General features: G+C 40.4%; 2 protein-coding genes across 5 annotated transcripts in view; both read left to right on the forward strand.

Moving 5' to 3' along the window:
- The window catches only part of myo1b (myosin IB), a 58761-nt gene extending 50799 nt beyond the window's left edge, over positions 1-7962 (forward strand). For 2 of the 4 annotated variants that reach the window (XM_056389038.1, XM_056389039.1), the window contains 9 exons: positions 206-292; positions 1231-1317; positions 2811-2885; positions 3061-3195; positions 3493-3599; positions 3788-3920; positions 4342-4494; positions 5406-5536; positions 5637-7962. In XM_056389038.1, coding sequence (XP_056245013.1) covers positions 206-292; positions 1231-1317; positions 2811-2885; positions 3061-3195; positions 3493-3599; positions 3788-3920; positions 4342-4494; positions 5406-5536; positions 5637-5769 — 1041 coding nt within the window. In that variant the 3' untranslated portion in view covers positions 5770-7962. The remainder of the gene's footprint in view (positions 1-205; positions 293-1230; positions 1318-2810; positions 2886-3060; positions 3196-3492; positions 3600-3787; positions 3921-4341; positions 4495-5405; positions 5537-5636) is intronic. The other 2 variants (XM_056389040.1, XM_056389041.1) reach the window with 2 other exon arrangements.
- Positions 7963-20986: 13024 nt separating this feature from the next.
- Positions 20987-24870, forward strand: LOC130177725 (motor neuron and pancreas homeobox protein 1-like). Its single transcript, XM_056389648.1, has 3 exons — positions 20987-21839; positions 22815-22975; positions 23630-24870. The coding sequence occupies exons 1-3, from the start codon at positions 21371-21373 to the stop codon at positions 23972-23974; spliced, it is 975 nt and encodes a 324-aa protein (XP_056245623.1). The 5' UTR covers positions 20987-21370; the 3' UTR covers positions 23975-24870.
- The last annotated feature ends 24 nt before the right edge of the window (positions 24871-24894 follow it).

The raw sequence follows: 24894 nt of genomic DNA on the forward strand, positions 1-24894 counted from the left end.
CAGTCACACGACGTGAGCACCACTTACTGTTCGCCTGTTGATGTTAACCACCCACTGTCCCATCGCTTGACATCTTTTCGTTGTCTGTCGTCAGTGTTTGCTCATGATGCCTTTTTCCCTCCCACCCACTACCTCTCCTGAGACAATTAAGTTATGATTGTCGGTGAAATTAACCTCCTCCACAACTGCCACCGCTTTTCATCAGGCCCGGAGAGAGCTGCGTCAGCTGAAGGAGGAGGCGAGGAATAAACATGCCGTATCGGTCATTTGGGCCGGCTGGCAGGGCACCAAGGTATTTGGGAAGCCTGTCGATTTGACTTGCCGTGACTTGCCGCCTCCATCAACCCTCCCCATCCCCCCACTACCCATAAACCCTGAACATGTGCATCATTCTGCTCAACCCATTCTAAACATTTTATTTCCATTTTAAAGCAGTTGACCATGCTCTCTGACACACACAGACACAGACACACACACACACACACACACATACACACACACACACACAGACCGTCATCCACTGGAGGCTGAAGTGAAAAAAGTGTTTTACTTGTGGGATCATAACAGACATTAGTCCTGAAGCCTGTTTTTGTGAAATTGTAATTTAAGTACTAGTTAGTGACTCGAAGTAACGTGGGCAACACACACACACACACACACACACACACACACACACACACACACACAACACACACACACACACACACAAACCGCACATGCACACCAGGGACAGATGGGTCATATTTTGGGTTTGTTTTTAGCTTCTTCCTCCCGGGTCCATGCCTTACCCACTGCATGCTGCCTGCTCCTGCTGCATGACTTCTTCCTCCTTGTATAGCTGGTGCATGTTTACTCTGCATTGCAGTACTGTTTGTTCTTTTCAGACGGAACTGTTTGGATTCTTTGAGGTGACCTCTGCTGCCTGACTTGTGACTTTTGCTCTTCTCCTGGTATATTCACTTTAGTTGCACTAAAAAGCACCAGCTCTGTTTCCCTTACAGAAGTTCCCTTGATAAAAGTTCATATGACCCACGGTGGCATATTCGTTTGTGGAGGCTGGAGGCTTTTACAGTCTCTTGATGGTCACACAGGGCTCGTGTGCAGTGTGTAGCTGTGTGTATTTGACGTTTGCTGACCTCAGGCAAAACAGTATCTCCCTCTTCTTCCTCTCATCTTCTCTTGCGTCATTTGTTCCCGCTCTCTTTCTCCTCCCGCCCACCCCCTGAACAGGCTCGCAGGGAGCTGAGGAGACTGAAGGAAGAGGCCAGGCGTAAGCACGCTGTCGCTGTGATTTGGGCCTACTGGCAGGGACTCAAGGTACCTACCAGCCCCACGGCGCAGCTCATCACCAAGTCTGCCACCCACTCATCACCCCTGACCCAACTCCTCCTCATCCCCCTCAACCATCTTTACACTCCTCTTGAGAGAAGCCAGTCTCTGCCCGGTGTTGTGATCACACTTTATCCATTATGCTGGCATTGTTTTAAAGCGTGTGCAGCTTCCTATCCAAAGATCCAGGGGTTAAGCACACAGGGACATAAGTAATTATGTGGTAATTAGTTTATATATTAAATCAGTTTTTGTTGCAAGCTTACTAAACTTGTTGTTATTTCCACTAAACCATCAAAACTATAATAGTTATCTGGATAATCTAATAATAATCTGGACAAAATTGCAATGAATACTATACTTAAACAACATAGTACTTTTTAACCCCGTTCCCTTCGTAGAGCACTCCTTGTGCGACTTGCAGGACTTGCAGTCATTCAATATTTAGTCCTGTGCCACCTGTGTGGCCCAGATAGATATGTTTAACACAACAACTCTGTGCTCTCATTTTAAAGGGGTAGTTCACCCGAATCAGAAGCCACACCAGCGTTTAACCCAGTGGTTTCTAGCCATGCAGACATTGATGATTACAATCTCCATTATAATGGGCGTAAATAGATTTTTATTTGAGGCGCTGAAGTCATTGCGAAGATTATATTTGAAAAAAAAGAAAAAGAAACCAGGCACTGGTTACTCAAAATAATCCACAGCCCTCACATCCTTGGAACAGTTTCTTTGGTAGGAAATAGGCAAGATGAGACAAGTTTAAATGGTTTGAGGTTAAACTCTTTCCAGTAGTTCCATAGTTTTAGAGGCATTTTAGATAATTATTTAGGGACAGTTGCTACTTTCCTCTTTAGGTTTTTATAGGTGAAAATTTAAACCAACAGAGACTGGCTAACATGGCAGTAGCTGTCAGTTTCTCTCTCTCTCTGTCTCACTCTCTCTGAACTGTTCAACATCTGTCTCTGCTTCCTCTGTATCTGTGCAACTAACCCCATATAAAGCACCTCTGTTTTGTCTCACAGCATTTGTTTCACCTGTTATTTCTTTGTCTTTAGGTGTGTGTCCTAGGTTTTGGTGATTATCTGTTGTGTCATCACACTCATCATTTGTTGCAGTGTTAATCTTTTCATCATGTTAATTGACCATTTTGCACCTCACAGTGCACAATGCACCTGTTTACAACTCAGTTTGTGCAATTAAGGTCAGCATGAATGTAATTTGTCATAACCGTCACTGTCTTTTCAGTATTTACTTTGTAGCAGTCCTTGTCATTTTGATTATTTCCCGCAGCTTGGAATCTGTTTCAGTTGTTCATTGTTTGTGACTAACCAAATGTCTGTTATTTTAGTGTGCTGTGTGTGTATACTGTCATCCTCCTATCAGTGTATTCCTTTTCCTCCCTGCTTCACATCAGACTAATAGGTGAGAACAGGGGACTGACAGTTTATTTATTTTCAACTTTTTTGCTGTAACAGGTCCGCAGAGAATACAGGAAATTCTTCAGGGCAAATGCAGGAAAGAAGATCTATGAGTTCACCATCCAGAGAATTGTAAGCATGGCTGAGAATATTTGCTTGAAACGTTACTTGAATAAATGTTTTTGTTGGTGTTGTTTTTGTTCGCAACAAACATTACTTAGAATTTGAATTTAATGGCTTTGTACATGCAGACAAATCAGACTAGGTTCCCTTGCCTTACATTTCTCATATGTGTCCATTTATCCAGATGCAAAAATACTTCCTGGGTCTGAAGAACACCGTGCCCTCCATGTCACCCATTGACAAGAACTGGCCTGCTCGGCCTTATCTCTTCCTGGATGGAGTCCACACAGAGCTCCGGAGAATCTTCCATCTCTGGAGGGTCGGTCTCAAATAACCAGAGCCAGTTCTTTCCTGTTGGATCCATTGAGCCATTGATTTCTTGTGTTATTTCATGATTTATTGAAAAGCAACAGCTTCATACTGGAGCCAACAATAAAGACAGAAACAGTCTTGTAAATAATTGACAAAATATGTACAGAGTGCAAGTTTAGCATCGCAAAATCAATAGAATACAATATAAACCTGAAGACGTTAATTACTAAACATGCAATATAGTGCGAAATGAATAATATTTAGCTACAAGAATCTGTTGTTTCAACTTCCCTTATGTGTTCAGTGCAAGAAATACAGGAGCCAGTTCACAGAGGAGAGGAAAGCCGTGTACGAGGAGAAGCTGGAGGCGAGTGAGATCTTCAAGGATAAAAAGGCTCTCTACCCAAGCAGGTACCTGAAATTCACTGGAGCAGGGTGCTGTTTGTTTCACGGTATAGGTACATAAAAGCAACATCTATCAGGCTAACGTTTTTTACTTTTTTCGATAGTTAAGTAAATGACTGAATCTTAAATTCCGTGATAAACACAAAGCATGAGACATCCCATGCGCTACATATTGTGAATGTCTTTTGTCTCAGTGTGAGCCAGCCCTTCAAAGGAGACTACTTGGAGATAAGCAAGAACCCCAAGTATCAGAAACTCAACAGTGCTATGGATGAGAAGGTTCTTCTGGCTGATGTGGTTAACAAGATTAACCGAGCTAATGGCAAGGTAAGACAGATGACTGGCTCAATGTTTACCATCCACTTAGCTCGTGTAAGAGCTGAAAAGTCTAAAATATAACCTGTTATTACGTTGTGACCTCCTCACTCTTCCACACAGGCCTACTGGAGCACAAAACTGTTAAGTTGTTTTGATGTGCATTTGACCCAGTTGTGCAGCAGTCTGTTTTTGACAACAACTGGCATTATTTTTTGTCCCGGCAAATAGCAGACATGTCTGGACAGGTGTGTGACGTTTTACTCTTGACCCTGTCCCAGTTTCAAGATCATGAGGCTCTTAAAAACGAAAAGAAAATTGCACCTGAAAACCCCCCCGTTACAGTGTGCGCATCTGCCCGTGCCGTAATGTTGACGTGTTGCACAGTGTTAGAGATGATACCGGGTTGACCCGTGTCTGCCTCGGTTTGCAGGGAACAGCTCGAATCTTCCTGCTGACTAAGAAGAGCGTCGTCCTGGCTGACCAGAAGACGGGCCAGGTGAAGGCCAGCGTCCCTCTGCCAGACCTCACTAGCGTGTCAGTCAGCACACAGAGTGACGGCTTCTTTGCACTCAAACTCAAGGAGGTGAGGGAGACCTGTTGTGATGTATAGTTTCAGTGGAAGACATAAGAGTGGTATGAATCTTCTCATCTAACTCAGCAAGAAAACACGTAGTAATGTCCCAGAATGTGGGACTATTCCTTTAAAGGCTGCTGAGACGTTAAAGGGGTTAAACAGCGGTCAGTTTTGTTGTTATTTTGTAATATCTATGAATGCTAAACCAAGACGTTAGACCATACTTCGTTTTTGGAAGTGAGCCTGCAATTATATACCTTCCTCTAAGTGAAACAGATTTAGTCTATTTGCCTAAATGAAATTGTACTGTTGGTTTAAAGGCTCATGGGAAATTTTTAGCTCCAGCAAGTGCTGATTCAAAACTCTTTTTGGTGGTTTTAGTTTTTTATTTAACTTAGAGACACTACAAGTAAACCTACAGTTAGGTTTTTTTTTCCCTGTTAACCAAACCCCAGGCACCTGGCAGACACAGAACACACACAGGCACACAGTTTACACCCACACAAACAAACACAGAATAACAAACAGAGAAGGTTAGAGTTGAATATTGAGTAGCTGCAATACAAAGAACAAAAGATATGATAGGAAAGTAATAATAACAACAAACTCAATCAACAAATAAGAAAAGAAAAAACAACTGACTTCATAAAGAATAATGGAAATAATACTTTTTTAGGCTCACTGGGAAACAGCAAAGGTAAATGGTGTTTAAATGGTGTCACAGTTTATAAAACAGGTTCCTCCAAAATGTTCCTATGTTAAGTATATTGTTTCTCCCCTCTCCAGCTTATTGTTGTTCATGAATGACCACTTTTTTTTTTTTTATTAGATTTTATGTGCAGTTTTCTAAAGTATGTGATTACAGGGGACAGAAGTTAAGTTTTTTTTAATGCCAGTTTTATTGTGCTATTTCACATTAGGGGTCAGCTTCAGCCGTCAAAGGAGACTTCTTACTCAGCAGTGAGCACCTGATCGAGATCATCACCAAACTCCACCGCATCGGGGCCACGGCCGCGGACAGGGAGCAGCTCAACATCGACATCTCAGACGAGTAAGGGAGCATGCAGAGTTAAATCATTACGGTCGACGGATGTGATATGTCCTCCACTCGCACGGCGTTTAATGATGTGGATAATGTTTCTGTCCGACAGGTTTCTGGTGCAGTTCAAGCAGGACAAAGTGTGCGTGAAATTCATCCAGGGAGCCCCCAAGAACGGCAACAGCGCGTGCTGCAAGCGCAAGAACAACCGCCTGCTGGAGGTGTCGGTGCCCACAACGGCGTAGTGCGCCCCCCCCATCTGCTTCCAGTGCTGCTCCTGAGCGCTCAGGTTGGGAGCGATTTTAAAACACAGAACCACCACCCACTCCGAAACTCTGGTCTCTAGAACCATCACCCCCCAGTGCCCACCCTGAGCCCAAAAATGACAGTGCAGTTATTTGGCTTGTTGTGTTGTTGTTTTTCCTTCAGTCTCTTATTAACAGATTTACTCTGGCACCACTATAGCTGTAACCATGTGCCACTTTCTTTTGGCAAAGAAAGCCTTTATGTGGGTTGCATGCCACAGAAATTTGGTAAAATGTTTCACTGGTTTTTTTTTGTAAAACTGGGGTCAAGAGTTGAAGATGGATGTAAAGAAAATCTTGGTGGAGCACAAGAGACTTCTGTACACCAGTGGTGATGTTGATAATGATTGTTCTGCCTGTATGGTAAGTCAGTCTTCAGAGAAAATGTCATTATGAGAACGTTGTGATTAGCTTCAGCCTCAACTGGCCTTTACTCATCTTTTTTTTTTAAGCCGCTCTGGCTTTTAAGCACATGGCTTAAAATTTGAGATGAACTGGGAACTTTTGGGCTTGGTCTGTCAGAGTTGAGTTTCTCTGAAGAAAGTGAATACTGCACTTGTTTTCACCTCGGTGTAACCAACAGAGGATGACCTGAAAATGAATTTGATTGTATGATGTATTATTTTCTATATATTTTCTCTCTGGATATAAAAAAAAAAAAAAAAAAAGCACAGTGGGCGGTCGGGAAGTCAAATGTAATTTGCTAGATTATTGTAAAACCACTTTTGTATCTGCAATTCCTATGTGCCATTGAACAGGTCCTACGACTTGTCACATGTCAGTGAACAAATACAAACCATGCAGGTCACTGACCCCATTCACTTTTTGACAACATGAAAGCCAAAGGCTCTTGAGTAGGGGGGCATATCGACCTGTGTTGGCAATATTTTGTAAGTTGTGATAGAACTGCACATGTGATCAATCTCCATTTCATCCAAAAAGCATCCAAACAGAGTTATTTTAAACTGAATTCATATCCTTTAATACATAGACTGTCTGTATGACTCAAAGAAAACCTTCTCACTTCATGTTGGGCTTGATTTAAAGATACTGACAAAGGCAGTACAGACATTCCAGTGGAGAGTGAAACCCTTGATACTGATATATTTTTTTGTGTGCAATAATTAAAACGCTTTGTCTCAATTATTCTCTTTCCGTCAAAACAGTAGTGAGAACCCACAGCAGTCGCCCTCACTGTACCATAAGCTGTACATAGGCTCTTTAGGCTGTAGCTCTGGCATGGACAAAGGGTTTCTTTAGTATCCTCATTTTAATTGCTGTGTTTGTGAAATGGCTCTTTTTGCCACTGCAGCTTTGAGTTATTGTAGTGCTTGACCCACTCTGACCTATTGTGTATTTTTTTTCAAGAGGAAAGACCAAATATTAAGTGCACACATGACCATAGATTCTCGATGTATCTGAAGAAATCAACCAGTTTCAGTTTTTACAACTTTTCAAGGACACTCGTGTAAAAAAAAAAATTAAAAAAAAGAAAAGAAAAGTAAAGAAAAAAAAATGGTATGCATATATTTACAGACAAGCCAAATATGAGTATCAAAGAAGCAAGAGTGCTATATTTTCAGGTATGTTGACTATAATGATCTGTATTTGGATGTACTGGTTGTACTGGTAGTAGAATTTGTACTGTTGATTTGAAGTCATCCAGTTGTTTTTTTTTTCTGGTGACTGTGAGGGAATAACAAAGCCAAACTTGGTCTAGTCCTGTTTTGCAATCCAGAATATCTTGGTTTATATGTTTTTTTTTTTGTATTTTTTATTGCCACACACAAACACAGGGACCTGAGAAATCAGTTGTTGCTGTCCCAAAGCACGGGAGCGATTGAGCTGAACGCCTGTTTTGATGTATTTGGTCCTTGGCTCTGCACCGTTTCCATGCAGTTTTGCTAAGGTGACATCCCCCTTCCCCCTTTCACTCTCTTCTCTGTTTCGTATTTGAACAGTGGCTAGAACTGCAAAATGGTGTCTGCATTCTTGTGTGCCTAATGTTAACCTGTGCTGAGAGACACAACATGGGAATGTTTCAGTAGAACTCAATGTAACATTTACAAGTAATCTTTTTTAAATTAAATAAAAATCAGTAATAAATAAATGTCATTCTGCGATTCTGTGACACTCATTAGTTTTTTTGTTCACATACAAGTGTTAATTTATGTAAGGGATTCCTGTATGTCTGCAAGTCATCCACATCTACCTGTGAGTGACACTTCTGATCCATATTGAATTGATTCAGGGCATTTTCCATTTTGTGCAGAACCTATTGAACAGTCTTTCTATGTGACCCACAGTGTGTAGGCAACATTTGAAATCTCACATCAATGCACCAGATTATTAAATCTCACATTATTTTAAAGGGCCTAGGTTGCTATTTATCAGCAGTGCAGTCCTGGTCATATTATTGGCACGCTTGAATTTCAATGACATCATGCAGAATATCTTCAGAAATGCAAATGAATCAATTTGGTATAACCAGATTTTTTTAATAAAATGCTCAAGGTTAGAGGACAATAGAAAAAGAAAACTTACATAACAGTGAAATAATAAAAACATAAAATGTACCCCCCGACACAATTACTGGCACCCTTTTAATGAATTTAAATTAGTTCCTCAAACTAGATAAAACATAAGTGAGACTCCTCTGTCTGAATTTTCATGACCAGTTCACATGAGCAGAATGATGGTTTTACTGCCTGAAAAGGGGCTGATTGTTTCCAGTGTCTTTTTGCCACTGAAATTGCCATTGTAAAAAAAACATACGAATTCTAAAAGCTACAGGGAAATCACCAAAAACCCTGAAATCCCTGTCTCAGTAGTTGGTAAGGTTATCAAGAAGTTTAGCAGTTATTAAAAATGTTCAGACGCTTTCAGGACATGACACTAACAGGAAACTCAATGAGAGAAGTCCATGAAGGTCGGTGCAGACTATGAAAGAAACATGACACAAAGCATCTAAAGAGCTTTAGGCAACCTGGAGCGGTAGTTTCAGCCCGTACCATATGCCACACACTAAACCTAGTAGGGTTCCATGGGCAAAGGCCAAGGAGGACAGCCCTACTGAAAAAAAGGTATTAAAAGACGAGACTAATGTTTGCAAAAACTTTCAGTCTTTCTGGGATATTGTTCTAGAGACAGATGGAACTAAAGTAGATGCAGTGCATCAGTTTGTTTATAGGCAACAAAGTGAAGCCCCTGGGGAAAAGAACACCGTACCTAAAGGTAGAACATGGTGGAGGCTCTATCATGCTGTGCAGCTGCTAGGCAAAAAACAAAAACAAAAAAAAAAAGCTGTGGGGTTCTGAGACAGGAGGCTCTGAATGTATCAAAGGAATGATGAAATCAGAAGATTACCAAGGCATTGTAGTGTGAAATGTGTTACCCAGTGTCATTAAACACGTTTTGAGATTAAAGTCTTGGATCTTTCAGCAAGACAACAACCCAGAGAACACATCCAACAGCATGGGAGAACGGTTGAAAAGGAAAAGATGGACTGTTTTAAACAGGCCAGCAATGAGTCCTGACCTAAATCCCTTTGAAAACCTTAAAACAGCTTGAATGAAAAGTTCAGAGGCTGTCATTGTAGCCAAAGTTTCAGCAACCAAATATTAGTGACGGGTGCCAACAGCTGTGTCTGGGGTACATTTTGTATTATTTCATTATTATTTTTTTTTTTTCTGTTGTTCGGTCAGGGTTTTGGCTGGGACAGGCAGGCTTACGGGTTAGTAGCATTGGGGCTGGACGGCCATGCCTTTTACTTAAGCAGCTGGACAGATGTTTTCCATCACATCTGGGGAGAGCTGTCCTAGGGTTAAATTCCGCGGCTTGGGGAAAGCTGCCGGCAAAAGGTCTCCAGGGAGCAGCCCTCAGATTGAGCACAGTGTGGTAAAAATAGCAAACCATTTTGGGCTGCCCAGTACCCGGTTCCCACCACTCGGAAGGCTGGGAAAGGAAGGAGGAGTCCCATCAGCTTCCCTGTGGATATTCAACCCACAGTGGGAGTGCAAAGGAACTGTACAACACACAATCACATCTCCTGGAGGGCCTGTCAGATTCAAACAGTGAAGCAGATCTGCATCCAACCAGCACAACAGGAAGACCAAGGTTTGGGTGATACCTGCGCAAGATGATCGACGGCTAAATAAAGAACACACCGAATTTTAACAAACATTATTCAAATCTGCTTTGCCAGTCTTTGATTTGCTGGAAACTGAAACAGTATGCAATTGTTTTTTATTTCTAAAATAGTATGATTATCATTTCTAAAAGGTGAATGTAGTTTTCACCTCACAGAATGGTGGGTAATTGGAAGTAGAGCACGCTGCTTCTGAGATTGAGTAGTCTTTGGCGACCCCTCATGGATTTCAGATGATACTGCAATAAAAAAGATAAAGCAAGGACGCTGCGGCAGGATATGAACAGTTGTCCTGATGGCCTTTTGCTGATCTATAAACCTGATTTAGCACACATTAGAAAAACAAGACTTACCATTACTTACAGCTCTTTATAACCTATACCTTCTTAGTTTCTTAGAATTCATTGGTATATTATACTGTTTTGAAATTTTAGATAATTACTTTTGTATAGTGAGCCAGGGAGATGTAGAGCCAGTAAACAACTGGACAACTCTCACTCTCTGGGGATTTCACATCCTGCTCAAAACATCCTGCTGACAATGAAAAAAAAAAAAAAAAAAAAACCCAATGCATGACAACATTAAATGTACTTGCAAATATGAAACTCATTTTTACAAAAAGATGCTGGCTCCCGCTCAGGTTGTTGCACCACCTCGCGTCTGTCTGGAGCCGTATTAGCATTCTGTCGACAACACTGTATAATGTGTGCGAGGATGAAAATAAAGCACAAAGGCTGACACATCACCTCGAGTATGCAAAAGTGTACTGCAGTGTCGGATTCTCCCACACCTCCTGATTCTGTTGAAGTATTGTGACACTTCAAACCTGTCACACCTGTCTCACACACGGAAGATGCAATGCCTCCGATTTCTTCTTAGTGAAATCATCCCTGTCGAGTGATTGGAGGAAGAAATGGACATTAGTCAGGATTTTCTCTCTCTCTCCTTCTCCCTCTCTCCCTGTCTCTCATAGAAGTGACTAAGCATGAGTAAAATAAATGAAAGCAGTCATGAATGAGTAGAAAAATACACAGTGGCTACTGGTCCCTGACTGTTAAAAATTCATTGCCTGGGGATAAACGTCGTCTGAAAAGTGATGTGCGCCTTGATGCTGCAACAGAGCTTACCTGATGGCAAGAGTCAAGATAAACGGTGGCCTGCAAGAGTGCTGTCTGTGATAATGGCTTATGCTCTTTTCTTGCACCTTTGTGGCATAGATCTTTTCCAAGTGTGGCTGATTGCTATCTGTGTGGCCACTTTAACAATTCTCTTAAGTCACCTCAGGTCAAACACACACACAGGTTACCAAAACTCCACCAGGAAGATTTTAAACAGGGCACCCATACAGATTGTTTTTCTCAGTAATATAAATAGCTGAAATCACTCTTTTTAAAAAAGTTTTGATCCATATTTAATCTCTCAGTCAAATCATTTCGAAATGTATCTCATATCTTGTGATGTTTCCTTTATGCTCAGGCTCAGATCTTGAGACTTCAGCACACTCTGATTTTCAAACAGGCCTGACATTGCTGGCAGTGACCCCAATTGAATGCACTAGGGGCAAGTCAAATCCAACTTGTGAACCCAAGAATAAACTCCCTTAAAGAGCATTGATTTTCAGAGTAGGTGTGACAGAAGGAAACTCTCAGTCTTTTCACAGCTCAGTCAAGAAGCTAATAACTCAGTGAAGAAATTGCCATGACCAACGTAATTTGGGTGTATTTAATGTTGATGTGGGATGCAATGCAATGCAGATACTGAATACATGAATTACTCATCACTTAGTTATTCATATTAAGCTTTCATGCTTCGACATTTTGCATCGCCAGAGGAGGTTTGCATGTTTAACCTGTTTATCCCAAATAAACCACATAACATTAAACTCAGGCAGGTACAATTTTATGCCCCTTGACAATCACCATGGGCTTTTCCAAGTCCGTAATTTACTGCCGTCTAGAGTCAATAAGATCAAAGTTCAGTGTGAACGAATGAATCTCTAAATTCAACATGCAACCCTCCTCCCACCTTTCTCCTTCTCTCAACCTTTCCTTCCTTCCGCCATTAATTTCATGTTGCACATTATTAGAGGTGAAATCACCATAAGTAACCTCCCTTCTACATAAAGTATTGGACCATGAGATATTGTCATATTGTGGTTTTATTGTTGTAATTTAATTAGCATATTGTCTGCCTCATGGAAGTACTTCTCCTGGGACATTTAACATCAGAAGCGTTTCTCACACTGTGCTGTCACACCATCATCTCTTGTTTTTCTTTTTTTTTTTTTTTTTATAGCTCTGGTTGGCAGTGACTGCAATAACACTGTGCCTTCATTAATTTTCTGAAACTGAGAAAAAATCTATGATTTTCTCATTGAGTCACATCACATCTCTTAAGATGAATTTGTCTATTATTGTAAAAAAAAAAAAAAAGGATTATTTGCTCACAATTGAGTTTTTTTGCAAGACAGTGATACATAACAAAGACTGTGTGTGCTGGAAGTTAGTTAACCGTATTGACTGTATTGAGCAGTCACAGTGTCAAGGCTGATTTCATTATTGAGTGAGAGAGTTTAGGATGTAGATGTCAACACATTGGTCACCAGCCCGCTGATTTACTTTGGCATAAATCTGTGCTGTGATTTGAAAGAAAACCGGAAACAGACAATCTATCATTTGGAGGAAGTGAATTTCCTTTACCCTCCATGCAGGACTAATAAGGTTAATCTATATTTTTGGAGGTCATTCCTTTTCTGTTCTTCTTAGTTTCTTTGTGACTTTGTGACATATTTTTAAACCCAAATTCGGGTCAGTATACAGCAGGTGAACATAATCTTTGCAGGTCATTTTTCCAACTGCTTGATTAGTGATGTTATTCAGAAAACATACAGTCAAAGAAGATAAAGATACAGAGACTGAGTCAGAAATAAAGACAGACAGGGTGGACACTCACAGACAGGGACAGACACACAGCGTATTACATTACTGCCCCTGGCAGTGTGTCAGCCAGTCTGGAGGGAGGGACAGGGGCTGGAGGAGGTCTGATTAATGAGTGTTACTGGGTGGTGGAGAGTTTGTGTCCCCACTCACCCCTGTGTCACCAGCACACTCAATGGCTTCATCAATTTGTAGCCATTATCACGTCAATAGCCAAGAATGGAGGGAGGAGGGGGGTTAAGTATTGTGGGTAGAAATGGGCTTCTGCTGCGCCATCTGTGGATAGCTTCACATGGGTGAAGCAAGAAGTAATCACTTCATTCATCTGCCACGTCTACGTCTACAAAATGAAAACATTAGTGTGTCGGATGTTAACTAAGGCTTTAACTGATATACAATATATATCTTATTTGAACTCATATATAATACAGCTATGACTGATTAACATTTTGCTAACATTTGCTAATTAGCACAAAATACAAATCTCATCCCAAAGTTGATGGGAGTGTGATTAGTTTTGCATGTACTTTGCATAATGGTGCAATTTGAAAAGTTGACTAAAGTTATAACAATTCTTCCTGATGGGAACATTAATGTATGGACTGCATTTCATGGAGATCCATTCAATATTTCACCAAAAAACAAATGTTTAAACTTCATGGAAAAGTGATAAAAATTGCCAAAGTCAGGGGGGGGAGGAGGGAGTCAGGGGACCATGACTGCCTGTACAAAATGTGCCAATCCATCCTGTAACGATATACTGGAAAGGTACAGATTTTGACCTGCCACTGGCCCTGCATGAAAGGAGAGGGGATTTACCAAAGCACCATAAATTTATGTAATATCATGGCAATCCATCCACGAGTTGTTGAGATATTTAAGTCTGGATCAAAGTACTACGGAATGCTTTAGTTTGATAGATTTTTTTTTTTTTCTTTTTTCTGCGCTGAGCTGAAAAATGTTCAGTAGATGAAAAAATCCTGCAGTACCAGAGGGCTTACTCATATTGCTCTCCTATTCCCCTGTCTTGTAAAGAAGACACAGTTCACTTGCATTACTAAATTTGAGCAAGTAATAAATCATCACAGTCTCCTTGTTCATTTGTCACTGCGCCTACACAAGTCATCATGTCTGTGTGTGTCTGTGTATTTCAGGCAGTGTCTGCATGTACGTGTGAACGCAAGCAGCTGTGGAGTTGATAGGGATAAGCAAATAGCTGCACACACATCATTAGGTGCTCATTTAGGAGCGCAGGCAGCTCAGGATCCAAACAGACGTGTGTGTGTTCACAGGTCTTCTTATCAGACCTGTGAATTTGGGAATTGATGTGGGATCTTGGAACCAAACTGGAGTAAAAGTCCACACTGTATAAACCCTTACTTACCTCAGAGGCTGAATAGCCTGTTACTTTTCTGGCTGCATGACTTTTACAGAGGCTGCTTAGTGAAATAGTGAGGATAACGACTCATCAAGGAGTTCATATGACGTTAATGAGTTCAACACCTGGTTTTTCATTGCATATTACTGTAACTAATTAAATAGTTAAGGCTGATATTAGACAAGCAACATCTGGGATGGAAGAGGCCAAAGCTGAGTAGAAAGAGAGGAGATACTGGCAGAAGGCAGACCAAAACAATAAGCAGAGAAGGTGTAAAGTAAGGGCAAGGGGGGATCAATTAGGGAAATGAAATCTCATCGTCAGCGTGGGACGACATACATCAAACCATGACAGCCCCTCCTCTAAGCCTGTCAGTCCCGCCTCTGTCAAAACGACCAATTAAAGCAAAGCTAATTCCCCCGTTAACCTCTAGATAGCCTCTGTTGAACACATCCTTCTCATGTAAACCAGAACACTGCACTGTGTGACAAAAGTGTGTTTTTTTTACTCACTTTGTAAAGGAGCGAGTGTCTCGAAACCTACAGAGCAGAGAATGTTTCCATTTTCCTCATGAACATATTTTGATTTTTTTTTTAAAAAGTGGTCTCTTTTTGTGAGGCATTTTTATTATCCCGCTACCAGCAGTTGAACATTTTTGTCTGTACTTTATTAGGCTGAAATACCCATATTGCTGACTGATCTCATAAGCTGACACATACTTTTTTCCTCGGAAAATCAATTTTTATTTAAGTGGTTATAGTCCATGGTTTAAATCAACAGCAGAAACAGGAACTATACTGCAGCCAACATCATGGTTAAGAAAGGGGAAAAGCACTATACAGTATCTTTCAATAAAATCCATAGGAAAACATGTCATTGTATGTCACCAATTCAAAGAATAGGGTGTGAATCTTGCACCGCCCCTTTAACCGAATTACTTTTAAGCCATAAATCATCATGCATCTAAATATACATTTACATGCACACTGCAATAACATCCCTACAGACTGCCACACACCGACTTTAGAAAACCAGTAACCTACACACATTACCAGGATTACAAGCCTCTCCCTCCAGCCTTTCTATTTAATCTTCCTCACTTGAACAATAAAGGTGTGTTTCATCTGAATTTGTCAGGTGATGGCGCAGCTGAGAGAGGAGAGCAGAAGTTAACAACAGGAGAGGAGAGATGATATGACAGTGTCAGGTATGGCGATGATAAAGAATCACATGTGTCTCTTTATCACCTAACCCTAGACCTTCCAACCACACACACACACACACATACGCAACTGATCTGATTAAACCCCACAAATATAGATTGGTGGGAGTGTCCGTGGACCACAAGGCTAATTGAACTGTCTTCGTTCTGAGAAGATGAAGGGGCTATGGAGAGGATGATGAGGACTAGATTCAACAAGCAGGAGGAATAGTTACAGAAAGATGCGTATGAAGAAAGAAGAGGAGGAGGAAGAGCAGCTGCTGAGGGAAGCAATTCAATCAGATTTTTCAGTTCACCTTTTAGATGTATTCAAGTTTGAACGCTCAGAAAAAAAAGAGGTAAAAGAAGAAAAGTGGGTCAAAATATATCTATATATAAAATATATATGTACCTTTTCAATCCTTTTCCGTTGTAGAACTTTATTTCCTTCTAGGATGACAATGTCTCTCGGTTGGCTGGTCGAGCCGCCACTTTGGTCAAGGCTGAAATACCTCAGGAACTACTGGATGGATCCAAACACAGATCTTCAAGGTCCCCAGAGGATGAATTTTGTTGTTCAGAGTGAAATGTCTTCACAACGGATCCATGGATTCCAAAAGCTTTGAATATCCATGAACCCCACATAATTATTTGTAATAAATTTGGTGATCTTTTAACTTCTACTCTTAGGCACAAAAATAAAAATCATCTCGCTATTTTGAAACTTTTGTACTTCACTTATGATGTTATATTTCCAAAGAGGAACAATCCATCAGCAGTTTGATGAAGAAAACTCTGTATGACTGAAACACCAGCATCTCTGACGCACAATAATTTATGTTTATCGCTGGGATACAAAAAATATATCCTTAAAAGTGCACCTTAGACATTCATTATGCACCCAAATCTTCTTAAATACTGTATGTAGAGGACAAATTAACAAATGCCTGCAGTTTTGTACAGGATTTTCTAGCAGTTCACAGCCTTGGTGGTTTCGTGTCGTAGGAAGAACATGTTTGAGTGACGAGTATTTTGGGATCCTGACCCTGCAGAGCGTCTGGGTGTCCAACAGAGCAACAGATGTTTAACTGCTCTGTGCTGCCTCCACTCTGCCGCCCCATCACTGCCCCTGTCTTTGTGTATTAACCAGCTCTACGTGTGTCTGTCTCCTCCTCTCATTCACAGACCTCTGTTTAGGACTAATTAGCTATGTGCCTCCTCTCCTTTCTCCCTCCACTTCTACCCTGAGGCCTCATCTCATTCTACTGTCATCTCACTGTTTACTGTTCTAAGTAATAATCATCCAATCTCGGCTCGTCCCCTCCCACCTCCCCTTCTCTCCCTCCTCCTCTCCTCCTCCGCTCCTCCCTCTTGTCCTCCTCATTATGTCCCGGTCTCAGTTGTGACGGCCGTCATTAATCAACTCATTTTAAACGACGTTGAACCTTGCAACCCTGGACACCCACCCCTCTTCAACCAGGAAGTGTTCTGTTCCTGCGGCCCATTAGGCCAACCAGAGCAAAACTGAGGCATGACAATAGACACAACAATAGAAACCAAAAGCAGATATTAGACTAGATTCCACAATAGGACACAGACAGAGGGAGAACAACAGGCCTTATTATGCTCTATCTGTTGGGGATTTTGGGGGATTTGCTTCTTGCCTTAATGTCTCCTGGGATACATAGTCATATTTTACTTTGCTAATTCACTGGCCCTTGTTATCTCCGTCACTTACATCTGTCAACTGAGCAGCAAAGCTCATTCGGAAAAATCAGAATATGTACCAAGTGATTAGTATAAGCAGTGCCCCTCATCGCTGAAGAAAATACTGATATGAACTGAAGCTGACGTTGCATCAACAGCAAAATGAAATCATTTTTTAAATTTTAAAATCTATTTAAAATGTACTCCATGCACTACATGTTTCTAAGCACCATGCTGGAATGGTGTCAACCTTTTTACCTCCTAACTGTGGTGGGTTGACAGACATCGCCCACTGGCTTAACCTCTTTTACATTTGTATATGAATGGAGACAACATGAATGGATCTTTTACAGCTAAGGGTAGAGAGGAGCAATGGCCTGAGTTGTTGTTCTGTGTCTCCCAGACTCGCTCTTGTCTATTTCGACTCTGTGGTCTGCATTGTTGCTCTCGTCTATGTAGGCCTGTATGAGTGTGTGAGAGCATTTGCAAGCTTACTTTGGTGTCTGTTTGTAAGGTGGCTTAAACCCAACAGTGGCTATAAGAAGATACTCACATCTCATTTGTCACAATGCCAAAATTACATGAGTGGAAAGGCATCTGTACCTCTCCATAGTGCAGTTTGACAAAAGGAGGACCAATATAAAGCATATATATATATATATATATATATTTATATATATATATGACACTGCTCTCTCTAGTTTGATCCTGGCTTATATTGGTATATATATATATATATATATATATATATATATATATATAACTGTTTGGTCTTTGTCTAAGAATCAATAAGTGGTGTAGTTAAGCCAACTTTAAACCATATTTTTAAATGTATGAAATGTGAAATATAAATGAATTTATTATATTGATTTCAGTATGAACATGATGGGCAGGCAGACAACCAGTGAAAACATCTGTACTGCAAATATGAAAATGAAGTTTATTTTCTTGAAGATATTTGTTTTACATAGATTATTGTTTTACAATAATGATCCTAAAAAGGCATAAAATTAAGACGTTACAACTTTTCTGCCTGTCACACAGACCTAACCTGAAAACCCTTATATTCACCTTTTCTGTAGTTAGTGCTCTCTGCCATTGTAGGGCAGCGTGCGTTTCTCATTTTCACCTGGTGGATGAGATTTCTTCCTATGTATTAATCTAAAACATACTTTTCTGACACTGCAGGCCCTGACTCCTGACCTGCCAAAGATTGAGGTCTTCATCTTCAAATTACATTGATCAACAGTGTTCAGATCAGACAAGACACAGATAGGTCAACCTCATCCTTGCACCAGAGTATATTACTGTACAAAGTATCAAGTTATGACTGCTATCTGTGGTGAATAGATAAATGCTATGTGTATGGGTTATATGAACACAAAGACTCTTTTGTCAAGGGTTGTTAATCTTGCAACCTGACCATAAATCCCAATTACATTATATCACCAAACATTATAACTCTTAGTGGTGTGAAATTTCAGACGCTGTGCGCTTTGTCTTTATCTACAGGACCTTATCACAAATTATGTGATATTTGTGCTCGGATACAGTGTCATTGTCAAGACATATAAACACTTTATTAAACACTGTGATATATAATTTCTCTCCCTTATCTAACGGAGAACAGATCAGTATTAATTATTTTACAACAGGTGTTTACAACCTCTATTTTTTTTTTTTTTTTACTATGACCATGTGACAAGGGCAATGGGGAAGAATGTCTGTTATTATTTTGTAGAACTTAATAACCTTTGATCTGTAATTGAATCACTTCTTCCTGCTAAAAGATGAATAGAAAGCAGATAAAAATGTTGTGCTATGAGTAAAACTTTGTGGATTTGTGGATTTTATAGCTCAAACATGTCTTTCAACATACAATTAAACAACAAATCAAAAACAAAAAAGTCTATCTAGTTTGCAATGCATTGCTTCTATTTCTAAATAGTTCAAATATGCATAACTTGTACACATTTCATAGTTTCACAGATCTAAACAATATGTCAGCAAAAGCATGACGACATTAAGAGAAACATGGAGTTGTAAAGCAGGCAGTCTGACAACTTTCTGCACCTCTTTCTTTTAAATATCTTTGGTTTGGAGTCCACTGTGGTCTACATGAGAATATGCCCATGGGTCATTGTGAGTCATTGTAATGATAGATGATGTAACTTGTAAATTAGTAACCTGTGTCTCCTGTGAGATGACTTTAAACAAAGAACATCAAAACCTCTTACATCTGTGTGTGTAAGAGTCAAATGTGGAATTGCACTTAATCAGCATTTGTTTCGGTTCCTAAATTCATTACACCAAGTCTTCTCTACAGCTGCCGTCCATGCTACCACAACAGTGCCATAACAGGGAACAAATGATTACTTGACTGTTCTATGAGTTGGAGGACTGTGATGACTTAAAAAGAAAACTAATGTCTGAAAACCTTCATATCATGATACTCAGATAATCATTTACCTAGACGCTCACACACACATGCCTGCACACACCCACATGAACCCGTAGGTCGTTTAGTTTATATGTTGGCTAGTTCAGCAGGTGTTGGTGTGTTTGTCTTTGAAGTGAGAGCGTTTTTTTTTCCCAGGCCTATGACTGTCTCTTATCGGTCCTGTATAAACCGGCAGGAAATCACCGAACTGTGGTAGATGCCTACGTAAATGCAGTTTGTAGGCTTTAAGTGAAACTTAAGAGGTCCACCTGACACAATTGTACATTGATGGTGTCTCAGTGAGCCTGTAGTCTTATTCATGAGAAATATAAAGGTTTTGTCAGGTTCTCTGTGGTTCGTCTGTGGTTCGTCTGTGGTTTCCTGATGGTGGAACAAGCAACCGTGTGCTGTCAGAGCAGGGCTTCCCCTCTTAACCACTTATCTCTTCCAAAAGTACCTCCTGTCCTAACACCTCTCATACCCTAACATGCCAAACTAGCACTCACTATGCACTCTCGGTGTATTTCTATAACTGACCTTACACTTATTGAAAAGATGTAGTACTAAGTACTTACACCAAGGTCTCCTACTGCACTGAAACTTCTGTGATGTTCCTCACTTGTAAGTTGCTATGGATAAAAGCATCTGCCAAATGAGTAAATGTAATGTTACGAGCTATATGCAAATATCTGACATGGAAGAAATCTTGATTGCATATACAATTTGTATACTAGGGCCTAACCAACCAACCACAGGGTTTTATGTCACCTGGTAATGCTTTGTCTGTGTGTGGCTCTGGTCTGCAAGGGGAGAAAATGAGTTTTCTTTCCGTCAGTTTACAGCTGCTTTATCTGCTCCATGATGTGGTGATGACCGATAATCATAGCAGCAGCCACTGATAAGAACTGTTGGGTTTCTGTCAACCTTAGCAGGCCATAAAATCTAATGAAGATTTAGTTGTAAACTGATGAATTTCGTCATCTCTCTGAAGTGAGACGACAGCAATTAACCCAATAAAGTTATAAAGTGTGTGTGTGTGTGTGTGTGTGTGTGTGTGTGTGTGTGTTTGTGTGCCATGCTTGTGAATGTGTAGATACATTGTGTGATTGCAGACCAGAGTGAGAAAGCTTGATCTCAAACTGACAAAGAGGTAACACAGACAGAGCAAGAAAGAAACACACAGTGTTCATAAAGAAATAGCTGAAAATGAAAATGAAATAAAATTTCAGTTGCTATTACCTAGTTTTTGAACCTCATATTTGTAACATGAGCACAATGAAAAGTAAACACTTCGGTTTTTTGCTGTTTTTTTTTTTTTTTAATTATATTAATAGGGGGTGCATGAATGCCTAGCCTACAACTGACCCTTCAGGAGAAAGAGTATACCCTGCCCCTGTGCTGCAGGGCTCTGGCCAATCACAATGCGGCAGACTTTACAGCGATATTGAGTGCGAGTGATTTCTCAGCCTGCTGTCGTGAGTGTGTGAAGTGGTTTTTACGCGCATGGCACAAGTGGAGTGTTACAGAAAGAAAACATATCTTCGGGGAAGAGGAGTGATAATTGAGCAGTTTCGGCAAACTTTAAAAGCTTAGGCTGCACAGCGTGTTGAGAAATTGGAGACCAGTTTAAAGTACATCAGAGGAATTCATTTCTTAAATTCACGTTAACTTTTTGAAGGTCAGTATCACGTAGATTAGCACCAGCTGTTCACTGGAGACATCTTTGAACAGAATGACTGCCACCATGGAGAAATCCAAAAACTTTCGCATCGATGCGCTGCTGGCGCAAGACGTGGAACAGAGGACGGACGGCGATGGTGCGTCCCCCGGGTTATATTACAGCAGGAGCCCCGGCGACAGTCCAGTGTCAAACCGAGGTTCTGAGACGCCCTCCCCTCATCCAACCCCAGCGAACTCCTCTCCAGCCCGGACAGGAGTCCTGCACAAATCCCAGCTCTTCAACTTATCCCAGTCAGGACTCACTGCTCTGCATCAAGGGGGTCTCATCGGAATGTACCCGGGCTCCATGTACCCTCTGGGGGCCCTCGGAGGCCAGCACCCCGCCTTCATATACCCTGGCTTTACGCAGCTGGTCCAACCATATCCGGAGCAGCTAAAGGGGGCCACCATGACCGGGACTCTGCCTCTGGAGCCCTGGATCAGAGCCGGGTTGATGTTACCCAGATTTGGAGAATATGGAGGTGAGAAGCTTTCACTCTTGCAATAATAAACTTTGTGGATGGGATAGTATAGGCTACAGCCTTGTTAAAATGACTTAAATCTTTTTAAAATTTGTTTATATAAAAGCTATGTATGCATGTTTTTCAAATCTAAAATGAAATACAATCACTGGCTGTTTTTCAAAAGAGCTAATAGTGAATATTAACACACACACACACACACACACACACACACACACACACACATATATATATATATGTATATGTTGGAATTAAAAATCAAATCAATTAAAATTCATAAAATCAAATCGATCATACATTAGTTTCCGTTTAATTAAAATGTTTATTTGTCAAAGCTGTTGTTTTTTTGTCCAGTGTCAGCAGGCCCATGTTATAGGGCCTCCTGACACCTGCGTGTTTATCTTGGTTTTGAAAGGACCGTGACATTGAGATGCTGTCGCTTAAGGACAATTTATCTCATAAAAATAACGCGCAACATTTACGGTAAAGGTAACACCTGATATAGACCTACCACTTAATCAATTGATAACATTTATATTGTTTTCATTAAGGTAATGGAGCTCTGTGATGGTTTATTACCCCTCCAAAGCAATATCCTCTCACCAAGACCTCACATCAGGGCAATAAATGTTGACGAACAGAGAGACAGCAAGATACATAGACAGGATGACAGACAGGCAGCCAGGCCACTGTCATCTAAACTATGAACTAGGAAACAAGCTGGAAGATTGTGGGATTTTCATTTGAATATTGATTTGAAAAATATCCTTGAATGAATGTTTTCTTTCTTTCTTTCTTTCTTCTGCTGCTGTTGGCATCTTTTGCTCATAGGCCCACTATAGTAAATTGGATATTGTGTTCTTATAGAAATAGATGAAATATATGATAAAATGTAAATAATGACAAACGTGCAGTATAACCCATCTCTCTGTTGCCCTTTGTCTCTGCTTCTCTCTCTGTTTTTGCCCCTCTCAGCTCAGGCCCAGGCAGGTTTGCTGGGGAAGTGTCGGAGGCCCAGGACAGCGTTCACCAGTCAGCAGCTGCTGGAATTAGAAAACCAGTTCAAGCTCAACAAGTACCTGTCCAGGCCTAAACGCTTTGAGGTGGCCACTTCACTCATGTTGACTGAGACTCAGGTGAGGGAGCAGTCACCTGCCAAGATTACAACAGTGACATCCCTTCTCACAGCGCTTACACACACAGTGGTTACTGTAGTACCTGCTCTTTGATAGGTAAAAGATATATGGACTACGAATAAAAGTGAACTTTACTTTTTCTCAGTTCTACCAGCTAAATTTAGGAAAAAGAAAAACAGAAAAACATTGTTTTTCATCCATCACAATATATGTTTTATTTTTAAAACATCACATGGCTTTTCTTTCCAGCCAAGACTTCATCAGTTGGCACCTCAAGAAGGCTATTGTTTCTCTCTTAAAATACATACTAGAGGGGAAAATCAGTAATACAAACATGCTAACATTATGTTTTCACTACATGATAGATTTTTTTCATTACAATGCATAGTTAGCTTCCTCCTCATCCTTTTTCCTTTGAAAAGCAGCTGAAAAAAAACAATATTTCATCACATATATAGGCACAAGATGTTTTATATGATTTTGGGTAAAACAGCTGTTAAAGAGACCTCCAGGTTGTTATAAGTATCTGCTTATTTTATTTTCTGCTTAGGTATGTGCCCGCAGGGTAAATTTAAGCTTACTTACCACCATTCTTATTTAAGACAGGGTGATGATGTTTTTTAAACCTTTTTCTCTCCTATGTTCTTTCACCAGGTTAAGATCTGGTTCCAGAACAGACGTATGAAGTGGAAGAGAAGTCGCAAAGCCAAGGAACAAGCAGCCCTAACTTCCTCACTGACTGATACAGAAAGAAATGGGATGGACATACACAGTGGCAAGCCTCAGGGCGACTCACACAGCTCAAGCCTAGAGGATGAAGAGGAGCTTGACGGGGAGGATGAGGAAGAGAAAGAGGAGGCAGAGGTGCTGAGGGCAGGCTCATTAGGCCCTGTAGGCTTCATGCGGCATGCTGTAGGAGGAGCAGGGAACTACAGCTCGTATGTAGAGGAGGAGCTAGAGGAGGGCGGCCCAAGAATAAAAAGCAGGGTTTTTCCATAGTTGTAAAATTCTGCATGCTTTATGTCTTTTTATGTTTATTACTCTTGAGAAGACAATACACTATTCACAGTGCCATATCTTTGTCTGGCGCTCCCAAAAAAGCAAAAAGTTATTATCTGCACATTGGGCTGGATATCAAAACAAATTACATCAAACCAGAATAATGTCATCTTTGTGTACCTGGACGTGATGATGGTAAGGATTTAAAGTGAAATTGCAATAAACTAACGATTACATGAAACTGAAACTGTATGAAGGTGGGTGGGATTGGGGGGGCTTTAGCACTTTCATGGTAGTTAGTGGATGAAAATTTCACCTGGAGATGTTGTAAGGAGTATCAGTGTTACATTGTTATCAGTGCTTCCTAGTCTGTTACAAATATTGGAGAAATATTTGACTAATATTGTAAACTTTTCATAGGCAATTTTTAAAAAGACTTTGATTCACATTCACCCAGTTAAATTTATGGGGCATTATAATGGTGTGACAAGAAAAATGCTACTCAGGTTATTGTAGTTTTTTGACTATATAGTCATGAATTTTTGTTTTATAGTATTCAGCTCTTTGTTTTGTATTATCTTTCTGAAACTGCATGTTTTATTTAGTTAAAGCCACACCCACAAGGAAATGGCTGCATGTACTGTATAGTAGGCAATTCCAAGTTTACTGTTGATATGGCAATTTCCCTGTATTTTGTAAACTATTCTCATATTAAGTGTGGTGTTGTCAATATAATTTAAAATTATAGAATTTAATATATTTCACCTTAAGTGCAACACTGGTGCTTTTGTGGAGGGGACTGTTTGAAAAATAAAGCTCAAATGAATGTGTTTTGTGTCATAAGAAAACAAACTGTGAAAGTGATTGACAATGTGCGCAATTTACAATTAAAGGGATAGTTCAGTTTCGTTTTTAGCTGT

The sequence above is a fragment of the Seriola aureovittata genome, chromosome 11 (assembly GCF_021018895.1).
Source record: "Seriola aureovittata isolate HTS-2021-v1 ecotype China chromosome 11, ASM2101889v1, whole genome shotgun sequence".
NCBI lineage: Eukaryota > Metazoa > Chordata > Actinopteri > Carangiformes > Carangidae > Seriola > Seriola aureovittata.

Coding starts and splice junctions, on each gene's coding strand:
- LOC130177725 (XM_056389648.1), top strand. CDS start 21,371: ATGACTGCCACCATGGAGAAATCCAAAAACTTTCGCATCGATGCGCTG. Junction 21,840..22,814: donor CAGATTTGGAGAATATGGAG/GTGAGAAGCTTT, acceptor TGCCCCTCTCAG/CTCAGGCCCAGGCAGGTTTG. Junction 22,976..23,629: donor TCATGTTGACTGAGACTCAG/GTGAGGGAGCAG, acceptor TTCTTTCACCAG/GTTAAGATCTGGTTCCAGAA.